We start from the raw sequence: 23,592 nt of genomic DNA on the forward strand, positions 1-23,592 counted from the left end.
TTTTTTATCGGTACCAGGGATCGAACTCACGACCGCCTGCTTGCAAGGCAGGAGCTTATGCCGCTGAGCTAAATCCCCAGCCCCGCTGCTCCATTTCTTATGGCATTGGCTCCGATCTCTCACGTACAGCAATAGAGCTAAATGACCACTTCTTGTCCATGTAGCCTGCTCAAAGTGCATCATTACAACATATGACATATTAATTTTTTTTTTTTACTTTTTTTTCGTTTTTATCGGTACCAGGGATCAAACTCACGACTGCCTGCTTGCAAGGCAGGCGCTTATGCCGCTGAGCTAAATCCCCAGCCCCAACATATGACATATTAAATTAGAATTCATATTAGACACACCCATGTCCGTTCATTATGAAGTGTACTTATTATTTGTGTCTCATGTTTGTACTTTGATGGGTCATTTGGCAATAAGTCTCCAGTTCACTTTTACATAGGGGTTTATCTCTCCTCCAAAGGCTCCTGTTTGGGTACTTACAAATTAAGTGTTAATATTAATATTATTTATTTATATATTAGCATTGTCTTATGGTTCAAAGTGTCCTTCATGTGTTGCAACAGATGTACTTTCATGTGTCTATCTGGCCGACAATTTTAGCAGGGGTTTATTTTTGTGATAGGGCTTATATTATGAGCATCCTGAAAAATCATGCTAGGGCTTATTTTCCAGTTAGGCCTCATTTTCTAGGAAATACAGTAACATCCTGCACGGTTTTGTTGTGTTCACTGAGATAATCACTCTGAGCTGTCCTAGTACCGTGTTACACATTTTACGAAGTTGTCTGTCTTTTCTATTGGAATGTTCTGTTTTGATAAACTGTGGCCAGTGTACATTAAGTTATGAGTTTATGTTTTGGAGGTGATTTTTTTCCTTTTTTATTGTATTCGATTTCAGAATGCCTGAATGAATAGATGGAGATCTCAATTTTCAGGAACTAAAAACCATGCTCTCTTGAGCAAGACTCGGGGACGGAGATAGAATGAGGAAATAAGAAAAAGAAAATTGGAGTGGGTTGAGAAAGCGGATGAAGGCCTGGATTAGAGACACTGTAGTGTTGGGTGAAAGACCTGAATTGGTCTTGTGAACGAAGTTTCAGAGGGAGCGGCAGCCATCTCGAGCCAAATGGAGGAGCCATAGCAGGAAGTCCCGAGAGGCGGGGACTAGGCCTCCAGAGAACGGGGCGGAGCTTGAGCATGGGCGTGGTGCGAGGAGGGCTAGATGGAGTCGCAGGTGGGTCCTGGAGTGGGGCGGAACTCAGAGGAGGGCGGAGCCGGGAGGAGGGCGGGGCCCGAGATCTGGAGCTGGATCGGCGCGAGGCGGCTGAAGATGGCTGCGGCTGAGGCGGCGGACACTCAGCTGTTGCTCGGAGTGGGGCTGATCGGTGAGAACGCAGGCGCCTTGCCCTCCAGGGCCGCACCCAGTTCCGCCTCCGCACCTCCTAGGCCCTGGGCGCCGCCTGCGTGCTGAGGCGCGGCGCCCTCCAGTGTGGGGCCTGGGCTGGGGGCAGCGCACCCGGCAGCGCACCCGGCCTCCTTGGCGCTGGGACCCGCCTGGCCGGTGCTCCAGCGACCGCGCCTGGGGCTTGCCTGGCCGGAGGCAGCCGGGACCCGACAGAAACATGGAGGTGCCCGGCGGGACCCCGAGGTCCAGGTGCCGAGGTTCCGGCGACTGCGCGGCCCTGGCTGGCCGGCGAGGGAACTGGATTGGGTCCCGCCGGGAGGCCGCCTCGGAGCGCGGGGATCCCGCGTGACCACCCGGCCAGCTGGGCTTCGGCGTGTGCTGCACAATTGTCTCCCACTTACGGCTCCCGGAATGGGTGGGTGGGTGAAGTCAGATGGAAGCACAGGATGTCATTTGTTAAGGACACACGGTAGGATGTGGCAGAGCCAGGACTGGCTCCCCGGCAGCATAGACCCTAACCCCTACTCCTACCTGTGAAGAACTCCAGTATGCCAAGCTCCAGCTGTGGAGTTCCTATATAAGCACACCTGAGACCTGGTTAGTGTGGAGGAATTGATGAGTGGGGAAGTTTGTTGGAATCTTTAGGCAGCGCGGAGTGTGTGCGTGAGCCGAGTTCAGTGCTTCGGGGATGAGTGGGTATTTCTAAGAACTGTTTGTCCCTAGGTGACAGAAAGCACCAGGTTGCTTGAATGAATGAACGTACTCCTAAATAGTTTTTCTATCCCCTAAATGAACAGGAGCATTGCTTAGGCTTAGTAAAACTGGGGAAATATGCTAGTCATTTTTCATTGTCAAATGCATTGAGTGCATTTATGTGGGAGAGGCTGCCTGTATGCATTTCTAAAGTGATTTTTTAAAAAACTGCATCAAAGCCAAAAAAAAAAAAAGAAAAGAAAACAAGGGGCTGGGGATTCAGCTCAGCGACATAAGCGCCTGCCTTGCAAGCAGGCAGTCGTGAGTTTGAGCCCCGGTACCGATAAAAAGGAAAAAGACAAAAAAAAAAAAAAAAAAAAAAATCTGCATCAAAGCAAAACCTAAGTACACCGGGCATCTTAGTTTTACCAGAAGGTAGTTCTAAATTAAGGCTGAGTTACACTTTGATGTCAGTAACAGCAGAGAAAAAGATGACTTACGATTGTATTTTTTTTTAGGGTTGTATTTTTAATCCAGTGAGTTTTTATTTTTCATATTGATGTGCATTTAGAAGGGATTTGTTCCAAATAAGGAATGAGTGACACATTCGTAGAGCTAGCTATTTTGCAGGCTGAGGCAGGAGAGTTGTTTGAACCTAGGAGTTAGGCCCAGGAGTTTGGAAACTGCCTGGGCAACAAGGCTAGATCTCTCTTTCTTTCTTTTTTTAGGTACTGGGGATCAAATTCACAACCTCCTGCTTGCCAGGCAGGTGCTTGTGCTGCTGAGGTAAATCCCCAACCCCCAGATCTCTATTTTTAAAAAAATAAATAAAATAAAACAAAAAAAGGAGGGCTGGAGTATAAGCTCGGCTGTACAAGTACTTGCCTGGCAAATGTAAGGTCCTGAGTTCGATTCCCTTTACCCCTCCCAATAAAAGAGGTACACCATAAAAAAGGGAAGAGTTGGGCCTGATGACACACCTGTAATCCCAGGAGGCTGAGGCAGGAGAATCACTTCGAATTCAATAACCTGGTTAGGCTGCATAGTGAGTTAAAGGGTAGGCTGAACTGCATAGCTAGACCCTGTCTCAAACAAACAAACAAAAAAAGGTTGGGGATGGGGAGGTCCATAACTCATGAAACAAGGAAGACCAGATGATAATTTGATTGTTGAAGGTCAGGGAATTGTTGTCTCTGCTTTATATAATTGATAGTTTCCATAATAAAAGACCATTTTTTATTTTAGCTTTTTGAGAAGGGGAGTTTTGAGACACAGTCTGGCTATGTAGTTCAGGCTGGTCTTGAACTCATTATGTAATCCAGGCTAGTCTCAAACTCATGAATTTCCGGCAGTCCTGCCTCAGATTCCCAAGTGCTGGGATATAGCCATGAGCCACCACACCTGCTTTAAAAAGAATTTTTAAAAATCTGTAGATCAAAAATTGGATTTTTACCACTATATGTTCGGTAGATGTTACTCTAAAATTTTGGGCTTCTTTTGCTGATGTTTTTTCTTAATTGAAAGAAAAATTATTTGTAATTCTGGAATTGAACACAGGGATTTCTTTATGCATGCCAGGCAAATGCTCTACTACTGAGCTATACCTTTAGTCCCTCAAGTTTTGTTGTTAGCAAAATTCCTTTTTGTATTTGAGGTATTTGATGATAAAGATATTATATATATGACTGAATAACCTTTATTTTTATTAAAAAAACTTTTATGAGCTAGGGGTGTAATTCAGTGGTAGAAAGCTTGCCTAATTTGTCTGAAGCCTTCGTTCCATCCCCAGCAGCACAAAATAATTTTTTTGTCTCTTTGAAATACAGTAGGTTTGAAAAAATGACAAAAGGAAAAAAGAAATACAAAAGGTAATTTTTTTTTTTTTTTTTTTGGTACTGGGGGGCACTTGCCAGGCAGGTGCTAACGCCACTGAGCTAAATCCTGGGTCCAAGAATACATTTTTAAATACAGAACTTGTAAAATTGATATGTAACATAATTTGAAAGAAATTGCACCGTTTTCTTCATTTTTTCTTTCTAGCAAACTTTTTTTTTGTTTTGTTTGTGATGCTGAGGATAAAACCTAGGCCCTCTTTTACACGTTACCAAGTGCTATACCTCTGACCTACACGCAGATCCTTCTTTTTTTGCTTAATCCTTTTCTATGTATTTGTTAGATTCTTCCAGTAAAATAAAAACATAATGTAATTATAAACTAATGCACGTAAGTGTGACAGGAGATAGGAACTGTACAGATGTCAGAAGCTAAATTTTCATTCATAGCTGGTGAGGCTGCAGGGAAAAAAGAACCCTAGTTGAACTGCATTGTTGGTGGGAATGTAAACCAGTAAAACCACTATGGAAATCAGCATGGAAATTCTTTGAAAAATTAAAACTAGAAATTCCATTTGACCCAGCTATTTCTCTTGTAAATATTTTCTCAAAAGAATTAAAGATCATATCATAGTGATACATGCATACCCATATAGCAGCAGATATCGTAATAGATAAATCTGGGCGGGGATTTAGCTCAGTGGCATAAGCACCTGCCTGGAAGGTGCAAGGTCGTGAATTCAAGCCAGTACAAAAAAAAAAAAAAAAAAAAAAGCTGAATCTTGAAGCCATAAAGAGGGGTAATTTGATTCATTTGAAGGAAAATGGGTGCATTTTAAGACACTAATGTTTTGTGAAATAAATTGAATATGGAAGCTTAAATATTGCATGGTTTCTCTCTCTTATATGAGAAACCCAAAGTATAAATATAAAATAAAAGATAATAGGAAATAGATTTTTTGCAAAGATCTTTTGCAAGGGGAGCAAGAGATGTGGGAAAATAGGGAAAATAAAAAGAAGACATGCTATGTACCTGTACCAACTCCCCACAATGAATGCAGTCATTATGTACTACAAACATGTACTAATAAATAAGATTTAAAAAATAGATTTTCAAAAGCCAAGTGTGGTGATGCATTTCTATAATCCTAGCACTTAGGAGGCTCAGGCAGGAACATTGTTGTGAGTTCAAGAACAGCTTGGGTTGCAAAGTGAGCTTAAGGCCAGCCTGAACTACATAGTGAGACCTTGTCTCAAAAAGACCAAAAAAAAAAAAAAAAAAAAAAAAAAAAAAAAAAAATTGCATTCGTAGCTTGTTATAAAAAGCTTTTTATTCAGATGACCTACTGTTCAGAATCATGAATTCACTGGGCTTCAGGGTCTCAAGTTCTCTTGGTTGCTTTATAAAGTGAGGTATTGAACTGATTCCACTGGGTGCTTCTAAGTAACCAATCAATTCACTTCCTTGCTGCTGTTTGACATTCTCACAGTGACCATCTTTCCACCATAGAAAAGGACACAAATGGAGAAGTACTGTGGGTGTGGTGTTATCCTTCCACGACAGCTGCGTTAAGGAATCTGCTACTCAGAAAATGCTGCCTTACAGATGAAAACGAAGTTCTCCATCCCTTTGTCTTTGGCCAGTACAGAAGAACATGGTTTTATATCACAACAGTTGAAGTTCCAGATTCTTCGGTTTTGAAAAAGGTATGAGTTCTTTAATATAAAAAAACCAAAAATATTTCAAGTAAGATTACTTCAGTAACTTTTAGCTTTAGACCTTAGTCATAGGACACACTGGAAAATATTAACTATTCCTTTCACCAGGAATGTTTTCCTTCACACAGCCATCTAATTTGTTCTGAAACTTTCATGGCTAAGCATGGGGGCCTCTGGGATTTGTTTGAGGCCAGCCCAGGCAACTTAGTGAGATCCTGTCTCAAAATAAATAAAAAGGGATGGGGATATAGCTCAGTGGTAGAGTGCCCTTGGGTTCAGTCCATTGGTTCCCCATCCATATAACTATTGGTGTTGATAGAGTGGTGGGCAATACATGAATGCAGTCTCTTCTGACTGCATTGTCAAGTTAAAATCTCTTTGTCAAGTTAAAATCTGATGGAGTAGAAATGTAGTTTCAAAGCGATGACTTTGATTAAAAGTGAGAAAAAAGCAGCTGGGGGTAGTGGCACACACCTGAATCCTTACTACTCAGGAGATTGAGGCAGAAGGATCACATTGAGTTCAAGGCCTGCCTGAAATATGTAGTGAGACCCTGTCTCAAAAAACCAAAAAATAAAAAATAAAAATAAATAATAACAATAATAAAGTTGAAAGAAACATTTTTCCACAATTAAAAACTATTTTTAGAGGACTTAAGAATTTTTCTCATTTGCTTGTGAATGATAAATATATGTTAAAAATTGAGAGATATAATTAAAGAAGTTTATGAATGAAGTAGGTTTTAATGATATAAACAGTATCAGTGTGAGAAAATTCATTGAGAGGCTATCATGCACTTTCTTACCCTAAGCAGGCAGATTTTTTCCAAAAAAAAATTGGAACAAAGTGCCTGAGCCTCTTGTATATATGGAGGGGGCTTCTTTTCCTTTTCAGAGTTAGTTTTTTTTGTCTTTTTCGTTTTTATCAGTACTAGGGATCGAACTCACGACTGCCTGCTTGCAAGGCAGGCGCTTATGCCGCTGAGCTAAATCCTCAGCCCCTAGAGTTAGTTTTTTAGTCATAATGATACTGTGTACAGCATGTCCAGAATACCAATTTAACATGTTGGCTTTTAGGTTTTTTCCCATTGGTACTGGGGATTGAACCTGGGACCTTTACACTGAGCTGCATCCTCGGCCCCCTCCCTCCTTTTCTGTTTGTTTCTTATTTTGAACTTGGGTCATTCTGATTCACTCAGTTGCTTGGGCTAGGGCCAAAGTTTTGGTCCTTCTGTCTCAGCTTCCCAGAGCGCTGGATTACTGGCGTGTGCAGCCACAACCTGCACCGAAAGCCTTGCCACACCCTCCAGTGGCTTTATTGCATGTTTCACATTCCAGACTGCCACAGGACAGCAGCGTTCATGTCACATCTGGTTTTCAGATTTGAGAAACAGTGAACTTATTTCTATATTTCAAAATATGATCTTTGAAAATGTATTTCTTCAATAAATCTGATTTACCATCCTGCTTGTTTTGATGAGATTAGGGGCTATTAAATTGGAACTTTTTTTTTTTTTTGAGACAGTGTTTTGCTGTGCAATTCAGACTGGCCTTGAACTCATTCACTGTGTTGCCCAGGCTGGCCTCAAACTCACGGCAATCTTCTTACCTCAGCTTCTTGGGTTATTTTTGATATTTTAATGAAATATTTTTTGAAAAAATTTTTTCGGCGCTGGGGGTTTAGCTCAGCGGCATAAGCGCCTGCCTTGAAAGCAGGCAGTTGTGAGTTTGATCCTTGGTACCGATAAAAAGGAAAAAGACCAAAAAAAAAAAAAAAAAAAAAGAAGAAAAATTTTTTTCTAAAACTGTGTACTCTTATATGGGAAATAAATATATGTATGTATAATAACACATATAACACACAGATAAAATTATGGAGAAGCAAGGGAAGACTTTAAATTTTAATCTTTTCCTTTTAATGCTGGTATGCCTTGTATTGGAGGTTTGGTAGAATAGAGAAGTAAAATTATTATTTCATTAAAGTATGTATTAACTTCTATTAAAATATATTTTTAAAGTGTACTTCTTTTGTTTCTCTGGACAGGTGACTCATTTTTCTATTGTTCTGACCGCCAAAGATTTTAACCCAGAGAAATATGCCGCCTTCACTAGGATATTGTGTAGGTCTGTATGAAAACTGTGTTAAATGCTAACATACCAAAATGAAGATTCTCCTTCAGTAGTTACACAGCAGGTTTCCACATGAAGGAAGAAAATAGCAACCCTCTGTTCCCTGATTTAATCTAGAATAGCCCCAGAGAGGCTGTTTGGTAGAGGACTTGCTCTTCTGCTTTACTGATTTCTCGTATGCTTTGGGAAAATGGGCCTGGGGGAGAGAAAAAGCAGTTTGCACAACTGTTACAGTTTTTGGATGTGTTTACTTGGCACTTTGGTTCTGTTCCTTCTACCCACTTACAGTCCTGGAGTTTCCTTAGCAGGATGAATAAGTTAGTGCATTATAAAGTGGTAAGTGGTTCATATGGGCCTATGTTTGTGTGAGACTGTTATTTTGAAGAAAGTCAATGGAGATTTTGAATTATGGTAGAGCATAGGAAAATATTTCTCAGCTGGAATGCTGAGGGGCTGGGAAATTTTGGATACTTATTCAAGCAGACTAGTTTCACCCTAGGTTTGAAAATACTTATCTAAAATATACCAGTCTACTTCTTTTAGTACATCTAGTGGACTTAAATCTTTCTTATATATTAGGGATATTAACTTTCTTTAACGATAAAGTCTTTAACAGGGTTTTAATTTTAGTGTTTTTTAACATTATCACTAGATTAAATTGTAATTCTAGATATTATGTATAATCTCTAGCCTTTGGGCTGTTACCCAGTAGTTTTTCTGGGAGATGAAGAAAATCATTTATGTCTTTCGCCACTATAAGTCCAATAAATAGGCTGGGGATGTTCCGTGGCTCAGTGGTAGTGTGCTTATTATTAAAAGCCCTGGGTTCATTCCCAGGTAGTGTAAAAAAACGAAAGTCCAATAAATGCTTGCCTTTTTCCCTTTTTCGTGCTTGTATGCCCTTGCTAATACACACTCCCTAGAAAACAAAAACAAAAACAGAACAAAACCTCATTACCTCAGGTTATTTCATTACCAAAGGGCTTCCAGTTAGATTGTGTTTTGACTAAATGAGGTTTTGCTGTTTATGCAGCTGGCTACAATAAGAAAGACTTCTGGCTGTTGTAAGATAAATTCCAGGTGCCGTATATGGCTCATTGTGGAATATAAACAACTGTCTTCCAGTGTGGCACGGACGCAAAGGAGGCTAGCATTGCTATTCAGAAGCAATAAACTAAAAATACGAGAGAGATATTTTGCACAAACACTAGTTTCCTATTTCATGCAGTTGAATCAGGTTAAGTTATTGGGCTGAACATTCTGGAGTCTAGAAATCAAGATTGTTTCAGACCCCACAAAGAAGCCTGAAAGGAATGTAGATTCTGTAGTGCAGTGGCATCACAACATTTTGGATTCTCCTCAGCTATCCCAGGGCAAAGGAAGTGAGGTCAGATATCCCTGGCTCTTTTTTGTTTTTTTTATTTTGAGGCAGGGTCTCACTAAGTCATAAAGTTCTCCAGGCTGGGCTCACACTTACAGCCCTACCTCAGCCGCCTGGTGTGCTGGGATTACAGGGGAGCGTCACCGCACCCAGCTGTGTGTGTGTGTGTGCTTTCCATTAGTGTATTGTGTTCTCATGGACATAATAGTTATGCATAACATAATAGTTAAACAAGTTTTGGGGAGAGCAAGGGTTTTATGCACATTTGGATTCGGCTCTGCAGGTCAGCTATGGCAGATTGTATTTGTCTGTCTGAACAAGGTTCTCTGAGCTGCCCTGTGTGGTTCTCCTGTAGAATAATTTTGGGGAATTGTTTTCTCTGTTGCATCTCTCATCCAGGGTTGTAGGAAGTCATCTTATCCCATCAATTTTCATTTTCTTATGTTTGTCTTGTCCATTCCTGTGTTTTTTTTTTTTTTTTTTAAATTTTGTAATACTAATTTTTGGTGTTAGTAGTAAAGCATGTAATTAAAAATACCAGTAATACAAAAGTTTTTTTTCTCTACCCCCTCCTCACACAACCCCTGTAATCTCTTTTATATCCCAGTAGAGAGGTCTTTTTCCCTATATAAGCCTGTATTTTAGTTCATGGGTTTTCATATATGAAAGCCCACTCTTCATTGTTCTCCACCTCTTTTTTATCAATTTGTCAATTGAATTGATTTTTAAAAACTAAAAAAATGAATGATTGACAAAATATGGTAAGCTGTTAAAGAATAGATTTTTTTCCTTTTTTCACTCAGTCTACAATAAATATAATTCTCAAGTGTCTCTCATAAACATCAGTTGTATTTTCTTCCTGATTCTTTGTGATGTTACTTGCTGAAAGACCCAAGTGGATCCACTCTGTCTGGTTTCTTGGGAGGAGGGGCTGCTGAGGGTTGAACCCAGGGCCATCTGCATGATATGCATACACCCTGCCATTGAGCTGCACTTCCAGCTCCCAGTCATGTTTTTCAAGCAAAATTTTGTAGTTGTTCACAGGAAGAGATTTCAAGGGAAAGCAACTGACTCCACATGTGGGCTATAAATGTAGCCAGTTTCCTGTCAGCATTTTCGGGAAGTCTTAAATTGATGACGAGTGTCTCTAATGTGCATTTATCACTGGAAACTTCAAGAGCTTGGATTTCTTAATTATCTAAATATAGCTACCTCAGGAGCTCTGATAATAAGTATGGGTTCTACATCTAATTACTGCTTTCTCTGTGAACAATGCGTAAAACTCCTTTCTTGTCAAAGGAAATTGCAGCAATAAAATAGAGTTGTATGACTAAGAACACCAGTTGTGAGCATGAGACATAAAAGAGATAAGCAGTGATGTTCTTGAGAATAATGGGGCTGCAGGGAGACCACAATTGGCCTGGGGCTGTGGGCTGTAGCGCACTCTTGTTGAGTGTGCCCATGGGTCTGGATTCAACCTCCAGCTCTGCAGAATTAAAGTCCACAGTTGATCCTGCTGTGAGAGACTGCAGTGCTCTTCTCCAGATGCAGGGAAAGGATTGCCTTCAAAGAACTGTTGAAGGTCTGTCATGTTGTTTTATTAAACAGAGTGTCTTAACTAAACTGGAGATATAATACATGCTGTGAAAAGACTCAGGCAGCAGAAGTGTGGTAGCAAGTTGGCCTTAGGGTTTTAAGAAAGTGGCCCTGCCTAGCCCTGTTGCGTATCTCCATGGCACTATGCCAAGTAAAAGCACAATCTGTTTTTGTCCTCTCTTACAGAATATATTTGAAGCACGGGACCCCGGTTAAAATGATGGAGAGTTACATTGCAGTTCTTACAAAGGGGATATGTCAAAGTGAAGAAAATGGCTCTTTCCTTAGCAAGGACTTTGATGTTCGAAAAGCATACCTTGCAGGCTCCATCAAAGGTAAAAAAAGAAAAAGTGAGACCAACAACAAAATGCTGAGCCCAGGACAAGCTCTCACTGGACTAGTGCCCTCTTTCCATGCATTTTTTTCATCTGTGTTCTTGTTTTTCTTATATAGGAGGATATTCTAGGTCCCATATTTCCTTATAGAGTTAGAATTCTGTCAAAGGAAAATATTTTGGGGGCCTTCTTCCCATATTATTCTGTTACTATGGAAGTAGTTTTTCATCTATATGCTGCATTTCATGGTTTGGGTCTTCATAGTTCTTTCCTTCGATCTTAGCAGATCTTATCTCTTCCATCTGAAGCACTCAAGTCTCTAGAGTGCCCGGCCCAGCTACCAGCTGGGAAATGCAGAATGACAGAGGCAGCCGAGGGCCTTCGGGGTCCTTGAGAGAGAGGAGGGAAGAACTCCAAAGGCGAGGCTTCCGCTGCACTACCTCCCACAGTGCCTGCCCATCTGCTCTTGATCTGTTGGCCTTTTCAGTCTCAGCATCCTATTGAGATATTCAGTGTTCTTCAAGCTAGCTGCAAAGCACTGAAGAAATGTTATGGGGCAGGGGATAGTGAACATTTCTTTTTTTTAATTAGGACTTTTTCATGACATGGAAAGACATGGCTTCTCCTTCATGTTATTTATTCCATTTCATTTGTGCATTCAGCATTTGGGAAAATATGCCCATCCACCAAATGAGGTGTTTCTGTACTACTTATATTTGCCTAAACTTATTCTCTGTATTAAAAGTAATTTTGCATTTCTGTGACAAGAATTCACTTTGATAAAAACTTTATGTTGTATACTACTTAATGCTATATCATTATGCTCTTTCTTTAAGACATTGTGTCTCAGTTTGGGATGGAAACTGTTATATTGCACATGGCACTGATGCTGAAAAAACGAGTTGTCATCTATCACCCCAAAATAGAAGCTGTCCAAGAGTTTACCAGGTATTGTCACTAATTATTTAAAAGTGTGAAATCTCTTGGCAGACAGTTTAGAATGCTAGATGTTCTTGTGTGCTGTATTCTGTTGCACATTTGATATAAATAGTGTAATGCATTGGTCTGACGATGAAATGCCATTTTTGTCTAATGCTTCAGTTTAGATCTATGGTTCAAGGTCCCTGAATTGGGACAGATTGTTCTTTCACTTTAGAAATAAGGCTATTCTGGAGCATGGTGTTAGCAAACATTTTCTTGCGAGAAAGAAAATATTTTAGGCTCATAAGCCATGCAGCCTTCATCCCAACTACTCAGCTGCCTGGGTGGCACGAAACCAACCATAGACATGTATAAATGAATGAGTAGACTCTGTCAGTAAAACTTTATTTACAAAGATAGGACACTGGCCCATAGGCTGTAGTTTGCTGAGTCCTGTTTAACTAAGCTGCTCTTTCTATTCAGTGTTACCAGACTCTGTTACAAGAAAAACAAGGTGGTGAGGGGCAGGGATTTAGCTCAGTGGCACAGCAACTACCTAGCAAGTGTGAGGTCCTGATTCGATTTCTGGTGCCACTCCCCACCTCTCCACCCCAGAAAAAGAAAAAAAGATAGGATGTTTGCTTGTTTGTTTATTAAATCTAGCTTGTCCATAGATTCTTTTTAAAAAGCAAGAGGAGTTAGCATTTGTGCAGGTTTACTGCATGCCTGGCATTATGTAAGATGCCTTAAGTTATTAAGCTTACTCACGCTAAGAACTCGGTAAGAAAGCGTTACTACCTTATTATATGAATGAGAAAATTGAGGCTTGCAGAGGTTAAGTGGTAAGACAATGGGAAGAGAAGGGCCTCAGTGAGACCTGGGTTAAAGTCTTGGAAATGAGCCAGGTATGCCCACCTGTAATCCCATCACTCTGGGAGCTAAGGCAGGAAGATCGTCAATTAATTTGCTTTTAGGAGTAGAAATAATTTATGTGACTGATTGCCACTTCTTATGTGAGACAGCTAGAATTTTCACTGTGGCATAAGCGCCTGCCTTGCAAGCAGGCAGTCCTGAGTTCGATCCCTGGTACCGAAAAAGACAAAAAAAAAAGAATTTTCACTGTGCCCTCCTCCATTTCAAACTGTATTTTTCTTTTTTGGTCTTTTTGAGACAAGGTCTTGCTATACAGTTCAGGTTGGCCTTGAGCTCATTTTGTAGTCCAGGCCAGTTTCAAACTTGAAACAATCATCCTGCCTCAGCCTCTTGAGTGCTGCGATTACAGGCATGCACCACCACACTGGTTCAAACTGTATTTTCATACCCCATTACCTTTTCCTTACATTTATACTTCTTAAACTGAGGTAGCTGTAGCTTATGACATCATAGGATACTGGGAGATTCCTGAATGCACAGGTAAATCCAGCACATCTTCTTGCAGTATTTGTTTTGCTTCAAATTTTTTTTTTCTTACATTTCTGTCAGTACTGGATATTGAACCGGGATCTTTGCCTTGAGCTACATCCCCTGCCCTTTGATATTTTGTGTTTTATTTTTAGACAGTCACACTAAGTCACTAAATTCCCAGGCGAGATCCAAACTTGCAGTCCTACTGTCTCACCCTCCAGAAGTGGTAGATGTATAGGTATGTGCCACAGCTGGCTCAGAAAATTTCTTATTTACAAGGGACACTTTAGAGCTAAGCCCCAGCATCCTTCTTTCCAGCAGTCTGCAGAGTAAGATATTTAGAGGGAAACTTTAGGAACATCTCTTTTTGTTACCATGGAGTCCTTTGGACACTTCACCTGGACTGTTCTGTAGTCAGTTACCCCCCAAAAAAAGCAGAGATTAAAACTGGCATCACTTTAATGTAAAGTCTGGAGGTGTTAGCACATTTGAGGTATGGTCTTGCCCCTGCCTCTGCCTAGCTGAGGGACTGTGCCTTTCTCATTTCCTCCTCGGAAATGGAAGGATTTGGAGCAGTCCCTGAGGTGTGGGCCGGTGACCATGTGATTGAGCTCTTGCCTTGATTCCCCAGGACGCTGCCTGCCCTGGTGTGGCACCGACAGGATTGGAGCATCCTGCATTCTTACGTGCATCTCAGTACTGACGAGCTGGAAGCCCTGCAGACATGCACAGGTAGACTAGCACATCCTGGGGGGTAAAGGTTTCTTTTGTTACCTTATAAAGTTTTGTCTTTTTTTTCTTCTTGAGCTATTGAACCCAGAGCCTGTAGTGCAAGTACTCTACCAGTAAGCTGTACCTTTCACCCCTAGTTCGTCCTATCTATCTGTCCATCTGAGTCTGTTTTTCTCATACTGAAGATTGAATCTAGAGCTTTCATGCTTAGCTTTCTTCAGTTTTTGAGACTGAGTCTTACTAAGCTGCTAAGTTTCCCAGGCTGGGCTTGAATTTATAATCCTTCTACCTCAGCTTCCAGAATGCTAGAATTATAGGCGTGCATCAGCACACCTAGTTCCGTCTTCTCATTTTAAGTTTTATTAGTGATTTGATTTTGAATATTTAGACTTTATTTTGAGCCTTTCTATAATTTTTCAAGAAAAATTACTCATTTTAAAAATGAGTCACTTGGGGCTGGGGATTTAGCTCAGTGGCATAAGCGCCTGTCTTGCAAGCAGGCAGTCATAAGTTCAATCCCTGGTACCGGTAAAAATACAAAAAAAAAAAAAAAAAAAAAAAAAAATGAGTCACTAGGGGCTGGGGATTTAGCTCAGTGGCATAAGCACCTGCCTTGTAAGCAGGCGGTTGTGAGTTCGATCCCCGGTACCAATAAAAAGATTTAAAAAAAAAAAAAAAAGAGTCACTAATTATACTTATATAATTATACTTATCGAGTCTCTAAAAAGGAAAAAGATCCTGTAAATAATTTAATAATACATTATTACCCATATCTATTGGAACCTCAGTTCTCTAGTGGTACTTTTTTAAAAAATTAATTAATTTTTGTTTTGTCTTTTGAGACAGAGTCTCACTTTATTTATAGTTCATGCTGGCTTTGTTCTCATATAATCCAGGCTGGCCCCAAACTTGCAGCAATCCTCTGTTTCAGGTCTATTCTACCACACCTATCTTATTTTTAAAGTTAAGATTATTATGTGCTGTGTTTTTATAATATTAAAAGATCCTTTCATAAAAAACAGTGATGTTAATAAATGGTAGACTTTTGTTGTTTTTTAAATTAGTAATTGTTTCTTAAATACAAAATGATATAATAATTGTGTAAATTATAAAAAATAAAAATACTAATGGACCTGCCAGACAGATGAAAAGGTGGAATGTTGTCAGTGGGTTTTTGTTTTGGTTTGGTTCTTGAGGCAGTGTCTCGCTATGTAGTTTTAGACTGGCCTGGACTCACTTTGTGGCCCAGACTGGCCTCAAACTCCAGGTGATCCTTCTGCCTCAGCCTCCTGAATGGTGAAATTACAGGTGTGCACCACCATGCCCAACTCTATCTGTGTTTTTAAGTATGCTTCATTGGTCTTATTCCACCTGTTTTCCCATCCAGAGCTAATCTTTCTCTTTTATTTTGTCATGAGTTCACTCCCCTCCTTTGGCCATATGCATTCAAAAACATGTTTCTAAACAACATATTGTTTATGATACACTATTGTTTATTTTTGACATAGGCTGACCTTGAATTCACGGCAGTCCTCTTGCCTCAGCCTCCCAAGTGCTGGGATTATGGAAGTACCCTGTACTACTATATGGTCTTATAAAAATTTTTCTCCTATTTAATTCTTTAATCTACCAGAAGTTTTTTGTGTGTAATGTGTAAATTTGGGGTCTAATTCCTTCTTTGCTTTCTTTCTTTTGGTGCCAGGAATTGAATCCAGGGTTGTGTGTGTGTTAAGCACTCACCTCAGCTGACCTCCACCGCGGCCCTATTTCTTTTTATGTTTTCATTTGGCATAGATGATCACTGAGCTCAGGATATTTAGTGAATAATTTCCTCCTCTCTCCATAACCAGCAGTATCATTCTGCTATGTGTTGCATTTTCTAATGTAATTTGATCTGGGTCTGGCTTTCCATAGTAGGTTTTGTTTTTATTGCTGTTATATTTTAAATGTCCTTACTTGTGGTAAATTAAATATTTAGCAATGATACTTTGGATATTCCCCCCAGCATTTTGTAATTATGTGGCTCTATGAAATAAAGAAGTCTGGGCACCATCATTGTACAGCAAAACTGATTTCAGAAGTCCTGAGTTCTCTCACACTTACAGTGTCAAATCTGCCTAGTGAAGGGTGTGCCTTTCCCATGTTACCCCTGAAAACCAGGGTGGGCAACTGGCTGGAAGTTCCTCAGCGTGGCTCTGAGGGAAAGCTTGGGTTAGTGAGTCCCTGCTATCTTCTGCCTCCTCTGCCCTTCCTAACCCAGAAAGCAGTGCCTGAAAAGTAAGCGTTTAACCTCAGGCTCATCCCTTCATATTCAAGTCACATTGTGAAGCATTTTGAGTTACGTGAATTTCTTCAGACAATTAATATAATTAATATAGTCACTTTTATGTTTTGTTTGTGTGTGGTACTGAGGGTTGAACCCAGGCCCTTGCAGTGAGCTACAACCCCAGCTCATTCTTGATGTTGTCTTTTTGGATTTTGATTTTTTGGGGTGTGTTTTGTTTTGTTTTGTTTTGTTTTTTTGGAGTTTGAGTCTCATTGTGTGATTCAAACTGGCTTTGAATTCACTGTGTAGCCTGAGCTGGCCCTGCATTCACCATGATCCTCCTGTCTCAGCCTCCCAAGTGCTGGGATTACAGGTATGCGTCACTATGTGTGGCACCAGCCCATTTTTTTGAGACAGAATCTGACTGATTTGCCCAAATTGGGTTTGAATGCTTGACCCTCCGGCCTCAGCCACTGAGGGTGTTGGGATTTCAAGCATGCACCATTATGCCCAGCTCTGATGTGGTCATAATGAATGCCACAGAGAACAACTATTGAAATAAAATCACTAAGCACCTGATACACGGTTAGACTTAGTTCTCTTTTGATACATTTGCAGTGTGATTTTTTTTCTTTCTAGTAATTTGGTCATCTTTGTAATGCAGGCTATGTCGCTGGATTTGTAGATCTGGAGGTGAGCAATAGACCAGATCTGTATGATGTGTTTGTGAATCTGGCAGAGAGTGAGATCACCATCGCTCCACTTGCAAAAGGTTAGTTCTCTGCTCTGTTCTCCTCTATTTCATTGGTGACAGGAGATGTAAGCCAAGTAGTTGTGCTTTTTTTAAGCTAACTCTAAGACCAGTAGTTAAGGCCTGCCTACCCTGCTGTGTGAAGCAGAAGAGATTTTTGGCGTCTAGATTCTGAACATTTATCTTTACAGATCTAGACATGGTAGCCGGGCAGATGAGATTACTGATAATAGCTTTTGTGTGGTTGCTTACCTTTTTCCTACAAGTGAGGCAGTTGAGTTTTGGCTCATTAGGGACCTTTGTTAGACCCCCAATCGTGTTGAGTATTTTGTTGTTTTGTCTTTGTTTTTTTTGGTACCGGGGATTAAACTCACAACCTTGCGCCTGCCAGCCCACTGAGCTAAATCCCCAGCGTTTTGTCTTTGTTTCTTAAGACAGGTCTTGTAATATAGTTCAAGCTGGCTGTATACTTGCCATATATCCCAGGCTAATGTCAAAGGTGAGGCAATTCTCCTGCCTCTGGATTCTCAGGTGTGCACCACCACACCTAGCTCATGTGAAGTTTTATCTTGTGACTTCACATAAATGAAACCAGAAATTTTTTTCGTTGTTTTTAAAATGTCAAGCATAATGCTGTTCATATGGAAAATTGAAACCCTTGAATCAGGTCTTTAGGAGGTACCCCCTTCTATAAAGCCAAAGAAATAGCTTGCTGTGGCCAGAGCCTTCTAAACTGCTGACAGCATCTCTGGTGAAAACCAGGAAGTGGCCATCTCCCTGTGCCATCATTGTTCTCAGTCTAAAATGTGTTCGTTCAGTCCATGCCATTCAAATGGAGCTTGTCCCTGGGAGTGATAGACAACTTCCGGTTAATTGTGCTGCAGACAGTAGCACTGCTGTGGTTCATGTAACTTCTGTGGCTTTCTTTGCTCATTTCTCCAAGGCCTGAACACATGGAATGCTCAGCTGGCTTCTGTAGAACTGACAGGAAGCACTTCTTTCAGCATTCCCAGCAGAATTTCAATATTTTTTTGGTGGAGAATACTAGGGTTTGAACCCGGGACCTTTGTACTGAGTATTCCCTTTTATTTTTTGAAACAAAGTCTTGCTAAGATGCTAAATTGCCTAGATTGAGTTTGAGCTTTCAATCTTCCTGCCATAGCCTCTCTAGAGTGCTGGGATTACAGATATTTATGACCTTGCCAGGCTCATTTAAATTGTCTCTGTCTCTGTCTCTATCTCTCTCTTTTTGTGACAAGAGTCTCACTATGTAGTTCATACTGGCATTGAATTCACCATGTACCCTAGACTGGCCTTGAATTTGTGGTGATCCCCCTGTCTCAACCTTCCAAGTGCTAGGACTCTAGGCATGTACCATGATGCCAGGTTTAAATTTTTTTTTTCCTTTTTGAGACAGAGTTTTGCAATGCAGTTTTTGCTGGTCTGGAACTCACTTTGTAGCTCAGGTTGGCCTTGAATTTGCAGCAATCTTCAGCCTCCTGAGTGCTGGGATTATAGGCATGTACCACCATACCTGGATGGGTTCAAATTCTTTTTATTTTATTTTATCTTATTTTATTTTTGGTACCTGGGATCAGACCTCATGTTTGCCAGGCAGGCGCTTACACCGCTGAGCTAAATCCCCAGCCCCTCAAATTCTTAACTGTAAAGACTTGAACAAAAAGTTGAGCTCTGGTTTTAAAGTCACAACTTATTTGTAGTCAGAATTTTCATGAGATTTTATTGGAAAGAAAAATAATTCTTAACTGGGTGTGGTGGGACATGTGTGTAATTTGCAGCATTTTGGAGGCTGAGGCCAGAGGATTGCTTTTGAGTTCCAGACCAGCTTGAACTACATAGTAAGACCTTATCTCAAACCTTCCCCCACTTCCCACCTGGCAAAAATAAAGAAAAAAGAAAAATAATTCTTATTAGATGGGTGGGGTAGGCAAATTTGGTTTCGTATTGATATTTTTTCTTTTGGCCATGAAGTATGCCTTATCTCTTAGCATGTCACCACATGTGTTTAATAATAAAATGGAAATGTGAAGGTTTATCCATTGCTTTGTTTTTGTTTTTTGTAGACAAGGTCTTGGTTTGTAATTCAGACAGGCCTTAAACTCACTTTGTGGCCCAGACTGGGCTTGAACTCAAAATGATCCTCCTGCCTCAGCCTCCCGAGTGGTGAGATTACAGGCATGTGCCACTACACCCAGCCCTCCATTGCTTTTGGAAAATTCTCTCAGTGTAGTCTTTCAAGTTTTTAGTTAGATAGCTAATTATTTTTTATTCTGTAAACATCCACATATTTGCACAATGTACTCCTTTATCTCTCACCAGAGTCCATGACAATGGGCAAACTGCACAAAGAAATCGGCCAGCTGATTGTCCAGTCAGCAGAAGATCCCAATAAGTCAGACAGCCAGGTTATACAGGTAACCCTGATGTGCATATTCCTGGGGTCCCGCAGCACCTCACTGGGAGTGTGTGGCAGGGGGCTCACTTCCTTCTGTGCTTGGAGGTGGGCCAGTGGCAGGTGCTCAGGTGCGGGTTTGCAGCGTGGCCACTGCAGTGATGGGAGAGCAGGTGCATGACTCCGAGCCTCACTCAGTGAGCAGGCTCTGGGGACAACCATGATTATGAGAAGTGTCACTGCCAAGGGAGCTGGACTGCTTTTTCGGACTAGCTGGTGCATATCCTCCTTAAATTTTCATAGAGGAATAAATTTTAAAGACAGGGTTGTTGCTGAGTGTGGACAACTGGGCAGGTGCTCATAATTTAGCTCTGCTGTGCTGTTTCCAGGACAGCAGTAATCACGGGATCCAGACTGCTGTCACATCCTGCAGTGCCAGCTCCTCTCACGTGGAGGGTCCCTGCGCACCAGATGGCCCCTTCTCCTGACCTGGCCAGACTAAGATCACAAATGGTGTTTATTGCCTGGGTTTTTGTATTGTGCCAAAGCTCATTCCCAGGACTGTGGCTTGCACAGTCTCCCTCCCTTCTGCCTATAGCCCCTTTCACATGGCCTGCTTCCCGCTCCCTGCTGCCCACTTCCTGCTCCTCTCCTAAGGAGCATGCCACCAAGAGGCCTCTCTGTGGGGTTAACTTATTTGGTCCCACATGGTGCAGTAACGGACCACAAGCCTTGGTAAATGCTGCACACAAACAAGAGACTGAGGTAGAAAATACTGGGATGAGAGAAGTGTTCTTTGAGAGGTGACATGAGCAGAAAGATAAAGTGACCACACTGTGGCAGGGACTGGCCAGCGGCACTTTTCAGGTATGACCAGAAGAGTGAGTAGATGGGTCTTGTCCAAAGGACCCAAACACCGAGACTCTCTGAAGACACCTTTTTCCTTATGCCAGTTGGCTTCAGCTCCCATAATTATGCAAAAACATTCTTCACAATGGTAGTGAAATAATGTTAATTTAACTTTTGGATTATTGGGGCTGGGGATTTAGCTCAGCGGCATAAGCATCTGCCTTGCAAGCAGGCAGTCCTGAGTTTGATCCCCAGTACCAATAAAAAGGAAAAAGACAAAAAAAAAAATTTTTTTTTTTGGATTATTTGTGTTAGAATTATTTTTCATGGACTGGAAATGATGCATAAATGATTGAGCATAATGAATGTGGCCTTGAGAGAAAGTGAAAGTGCTCAGCATGTTGTGGGGGCTCAAATCTATTTGAATGAGTTAGGAGTTAATGAATGATGTCACCAAACCAGTATGACATCATGTGAACTCCTGTGAATCCTCAGTTTCCTGGATGAGGTCATTCAGTAGCCAGCAATAAAGTGCATGTGCCAGGTGCTGGGTTTCTTGTCCCCCGGAGTGACAGCTACTGGGAAGAGATTTGTCCAAAAACCAATCAGCATAGAATGACCATATGATTCAGCAATTCCACTTCCAGGTTTGGACTGAAATGAGGTGAAAGCAGGGACTCCTAACAGATTTCTATATGTTGGGTGAAGCATTAGTCACGACTGGCAAAAGATAGAAGAAGCCCAAGTTCAAGTCAGCAGATGAATAAACAAAATGCAGTCTACACATGTACTTAGTGATAGAAAAGACTGATGTTCTGATACATGTTAGAACGTGAGTGAGCCTTGAGTACATTAGGACAGACTGCTGTGTGCAAAAAGCCAGTCAAAGGACAGATGTTATATGATTCTACTTAGACGAGGTACCTAGAACAGGCCAGATTCATACAGCAAGAAGTAAAATAGAGGTCAGCGTGATTTGGAGGAGAGGGGAGGGGATGGGAGTTATGCTTAATGTGTTTCCTCTTGGGATGGTAAAAACATTGCACATTTTCTTGTTCTGTTGAAGGATATTGCCCTCAAAACAAAAGAAATCTTCACCAACCTAGCACCATTTTCAGAAGTCGTGGATGATGGAGGAAAGCGAGTCCTCAATTTTGAGGCATTAAAGCAAAAGCGATTTCCACCAGCCACGGAAAACTTCCTGTACCATCTAGCAGCAGCTGAGCAAATGCTGAAAATCTGACTGAGCCAGAAGGTCTGGCTGGTGACTGTTAAAAAGCTCTCCTTTCTTTCTAATTATCCATTAACTATGTAAAATACTGGAAATCACAGAGGAAATGTTATATTTTTAAATGATTTATTTGAAAGTATTGAGATTTGACCTGGAAAACACTGAAACACATGAAAACACTTGTGATTTTCTCCCAGCTGATTAGTGTCTCGCCTGCTACCAGAGTCTGGCAGAGCACTGTCAGCGCTGTGTCTGGCGTCCTGAACCGGCCGGTGTCCTGAAGTAAGGGGAAAGGCTTATGTCCAGTCCCATGCAGACCACAGCACATGTCTTCATTTCAGCTTCCTGTTTGTCTCATTGTGTAACCATAAATCAACAGTTTCTTTTCAGAAAGCTACCTGAAATTTTGCTTTGTATTCTTCTAGGAAGAACTTTAATTCCTCATGGGGAACTCTACTTTCTGAGCCAAACTGCTAAGTTTTCTGCAGAACTGTTTAAAAGATCATTCAGGAGACCCTGCAGTTGCACTTTCTTGTAAAAGAAAGTTTTTCTTAGCCATTGAACATTTTGCCTATATTATGAGAGTTTTGCATAGACTTTATACTTGAGTAGAGAACTTTAATAATCTGTATTTATACTGCTACAGAAGTAAGCACTCGACAGACTTAAGCCACTAGTACTCTTCATTTAGCCCTGTTGCTAGCACTAGTCTTTGGAAGAGATGCTGTGTTTGTATGGTAGAGTAAGCAAGAAGCTCCCTTTGAACGGTGATGTCTGTAGGACTGAAGTAGTGACTTTCTGTAATCGATGAGGGAGAATCAACTTCTTGCAGGGGCCAACACCAGGAATATCTTCATACAACTCCAATAACAATGATTTGGTCCACATCAAGGCAACTCTTCTTGTTCAGTTGTGTACTTTTTTCATAATTGGAGACCTTAAAATTGCCAAATAAGCATGGATGCCTAAATCGTGCACTGTTTTATTATGTATATTAATTATGAAAGGTTACTTTTCACTTAGTACTATTGTCCTTTGGAATTTTACCTGGAAATATGCTTGCAAAAATTTGTCTTTATTAAATCATTTTTTCTTGTTGTTAGGTGTTTCAGTAAAAATAAAAAGTAGCTTTTCCTCTTCCTTCCTTCCTTGGGTTGGAGTGGGAAGGACCTGAAATAAGATGTTTACGGAGGCCAACGATAGAAAATTAAATCTGCACTTTATAAAAAACAAAAACTTTCATCTTTTCCTCCTTTGTTTTCAATATTATAGTAGCTAGTGATCAAGGTCGTTAAAATTATAAATGTATAAGCTGGATGTTGTGGTGCACATCTGTGATCACAGCACTTGGAAGGCTGAGGTGAGGCAGAAGGATCCCGAGTCTAGCTTGGGTACATAGTGAGTTCAGGCCAGCCTGCACTACAAAGCAAGACCCTGTCTCAAAAAACCCGAAACAATCCCAAAATAGTAATAGTTAGGACTTTATAATGGAGAAATAAAATGGAAATATTTTGATACTCAACCAAGTTTTAGGTACGTAAAGAATTATACACTCATTCTCCTTACTCCAAATGATAAAAGCCCTTTTTCCAATTACAAGGCACTGGAGGATCATGAAAAGATTTTGAAAGTGAAAGCTGTCTCCAGGCCACAGCTTCATCTGCGGGTGGCCAAACCTCTGCCTGGACTCTTAGCCATTTTGTTCTCTCCCTGTAATTTTGTTGAGTGTATTCCTGTGGCCACACTCAGCCATCTGGTACATAATTTACTGATGTTTCCCTTTTAAGCTGCTGTGAAACTGCTTTTTACTGGATGTGGAAATAACTGTCATTCTGGGCCAAGGGAAAACAGCAGGCCACAAGAACATCCCCTGGTGATCTGGGTAGGTGTGTTGAAAACATTTCCCAGTATCCAGATGTTTGGACGC

General features: G+C 40.9%; 1 protein-coding gene across 5 annotated transcripts; it reads left to right on the forward strand.

Moving 5' to 3' along the window:
• Positions 1-1,280: 1,280 nt before the first annotated feature.
• Dennd10 (DENN domain containing 10) lies at positions 1,281-22,901 on the forward strand. 5 transcript variants are annotated; one of them, XM_063244823.1, is made up of 10 exons: positions 1,324-1,393; positions 2,835-2,892; positions 5,429-5,645; positions 7,701-7,780; positions 10,950-11,098; positions 11,935-12,046; positions 14,055-14,155; positions 17,086-17,193; positions 19,513-19,607; positions 21,501-22,901. In XM_063244823.1, exons 1-10 carry the CDS (start codon positions 1,339-1,341, stop codon positions 21,675-21,677), a joined length of 1,152 nt encoding a protein of 383 aa, XP_063100893.1. In that variant the 5' UTR covers positions 1,324-1,338; the 3' UTR covers positions 21,678-22,901. The 5 variants fall into 5 exon arrangements, with proteins under 5 accessions (XP_003479358.1, XP_063100895.1, XP_012999108.1 ...); XM_003479310.5 differs by lacking the exon at positions 2,835-2,892 and having other exon boundaries at positions 1,281-1,393; positions 5,449-5,645; XM_063244825.1 differs by lacking the exon at positions 2,835-2,892 and having other exon boundaries at positions 1,282-1,393.
• Positions 22,902-23,592: the final 691 nt, after the last annotated feature.

This window comes from Cavia porcellus, unplaced genomic scaffold (genome assembly GCF_034190915.1).
Source record: "Cavia porcellus strain 051 isolate PalLab524CR breed Dunkin Hartley unplaced genomic scaffold, mCavPor4.1 scaffold_2, whole genome shotgun sequence".
Taxonomy (NCBI): Eukaryota; Metazoa; Chordata; class Mammalia; order Rodentia; family Caviidae; genus Cavia; species Cavia porcellus.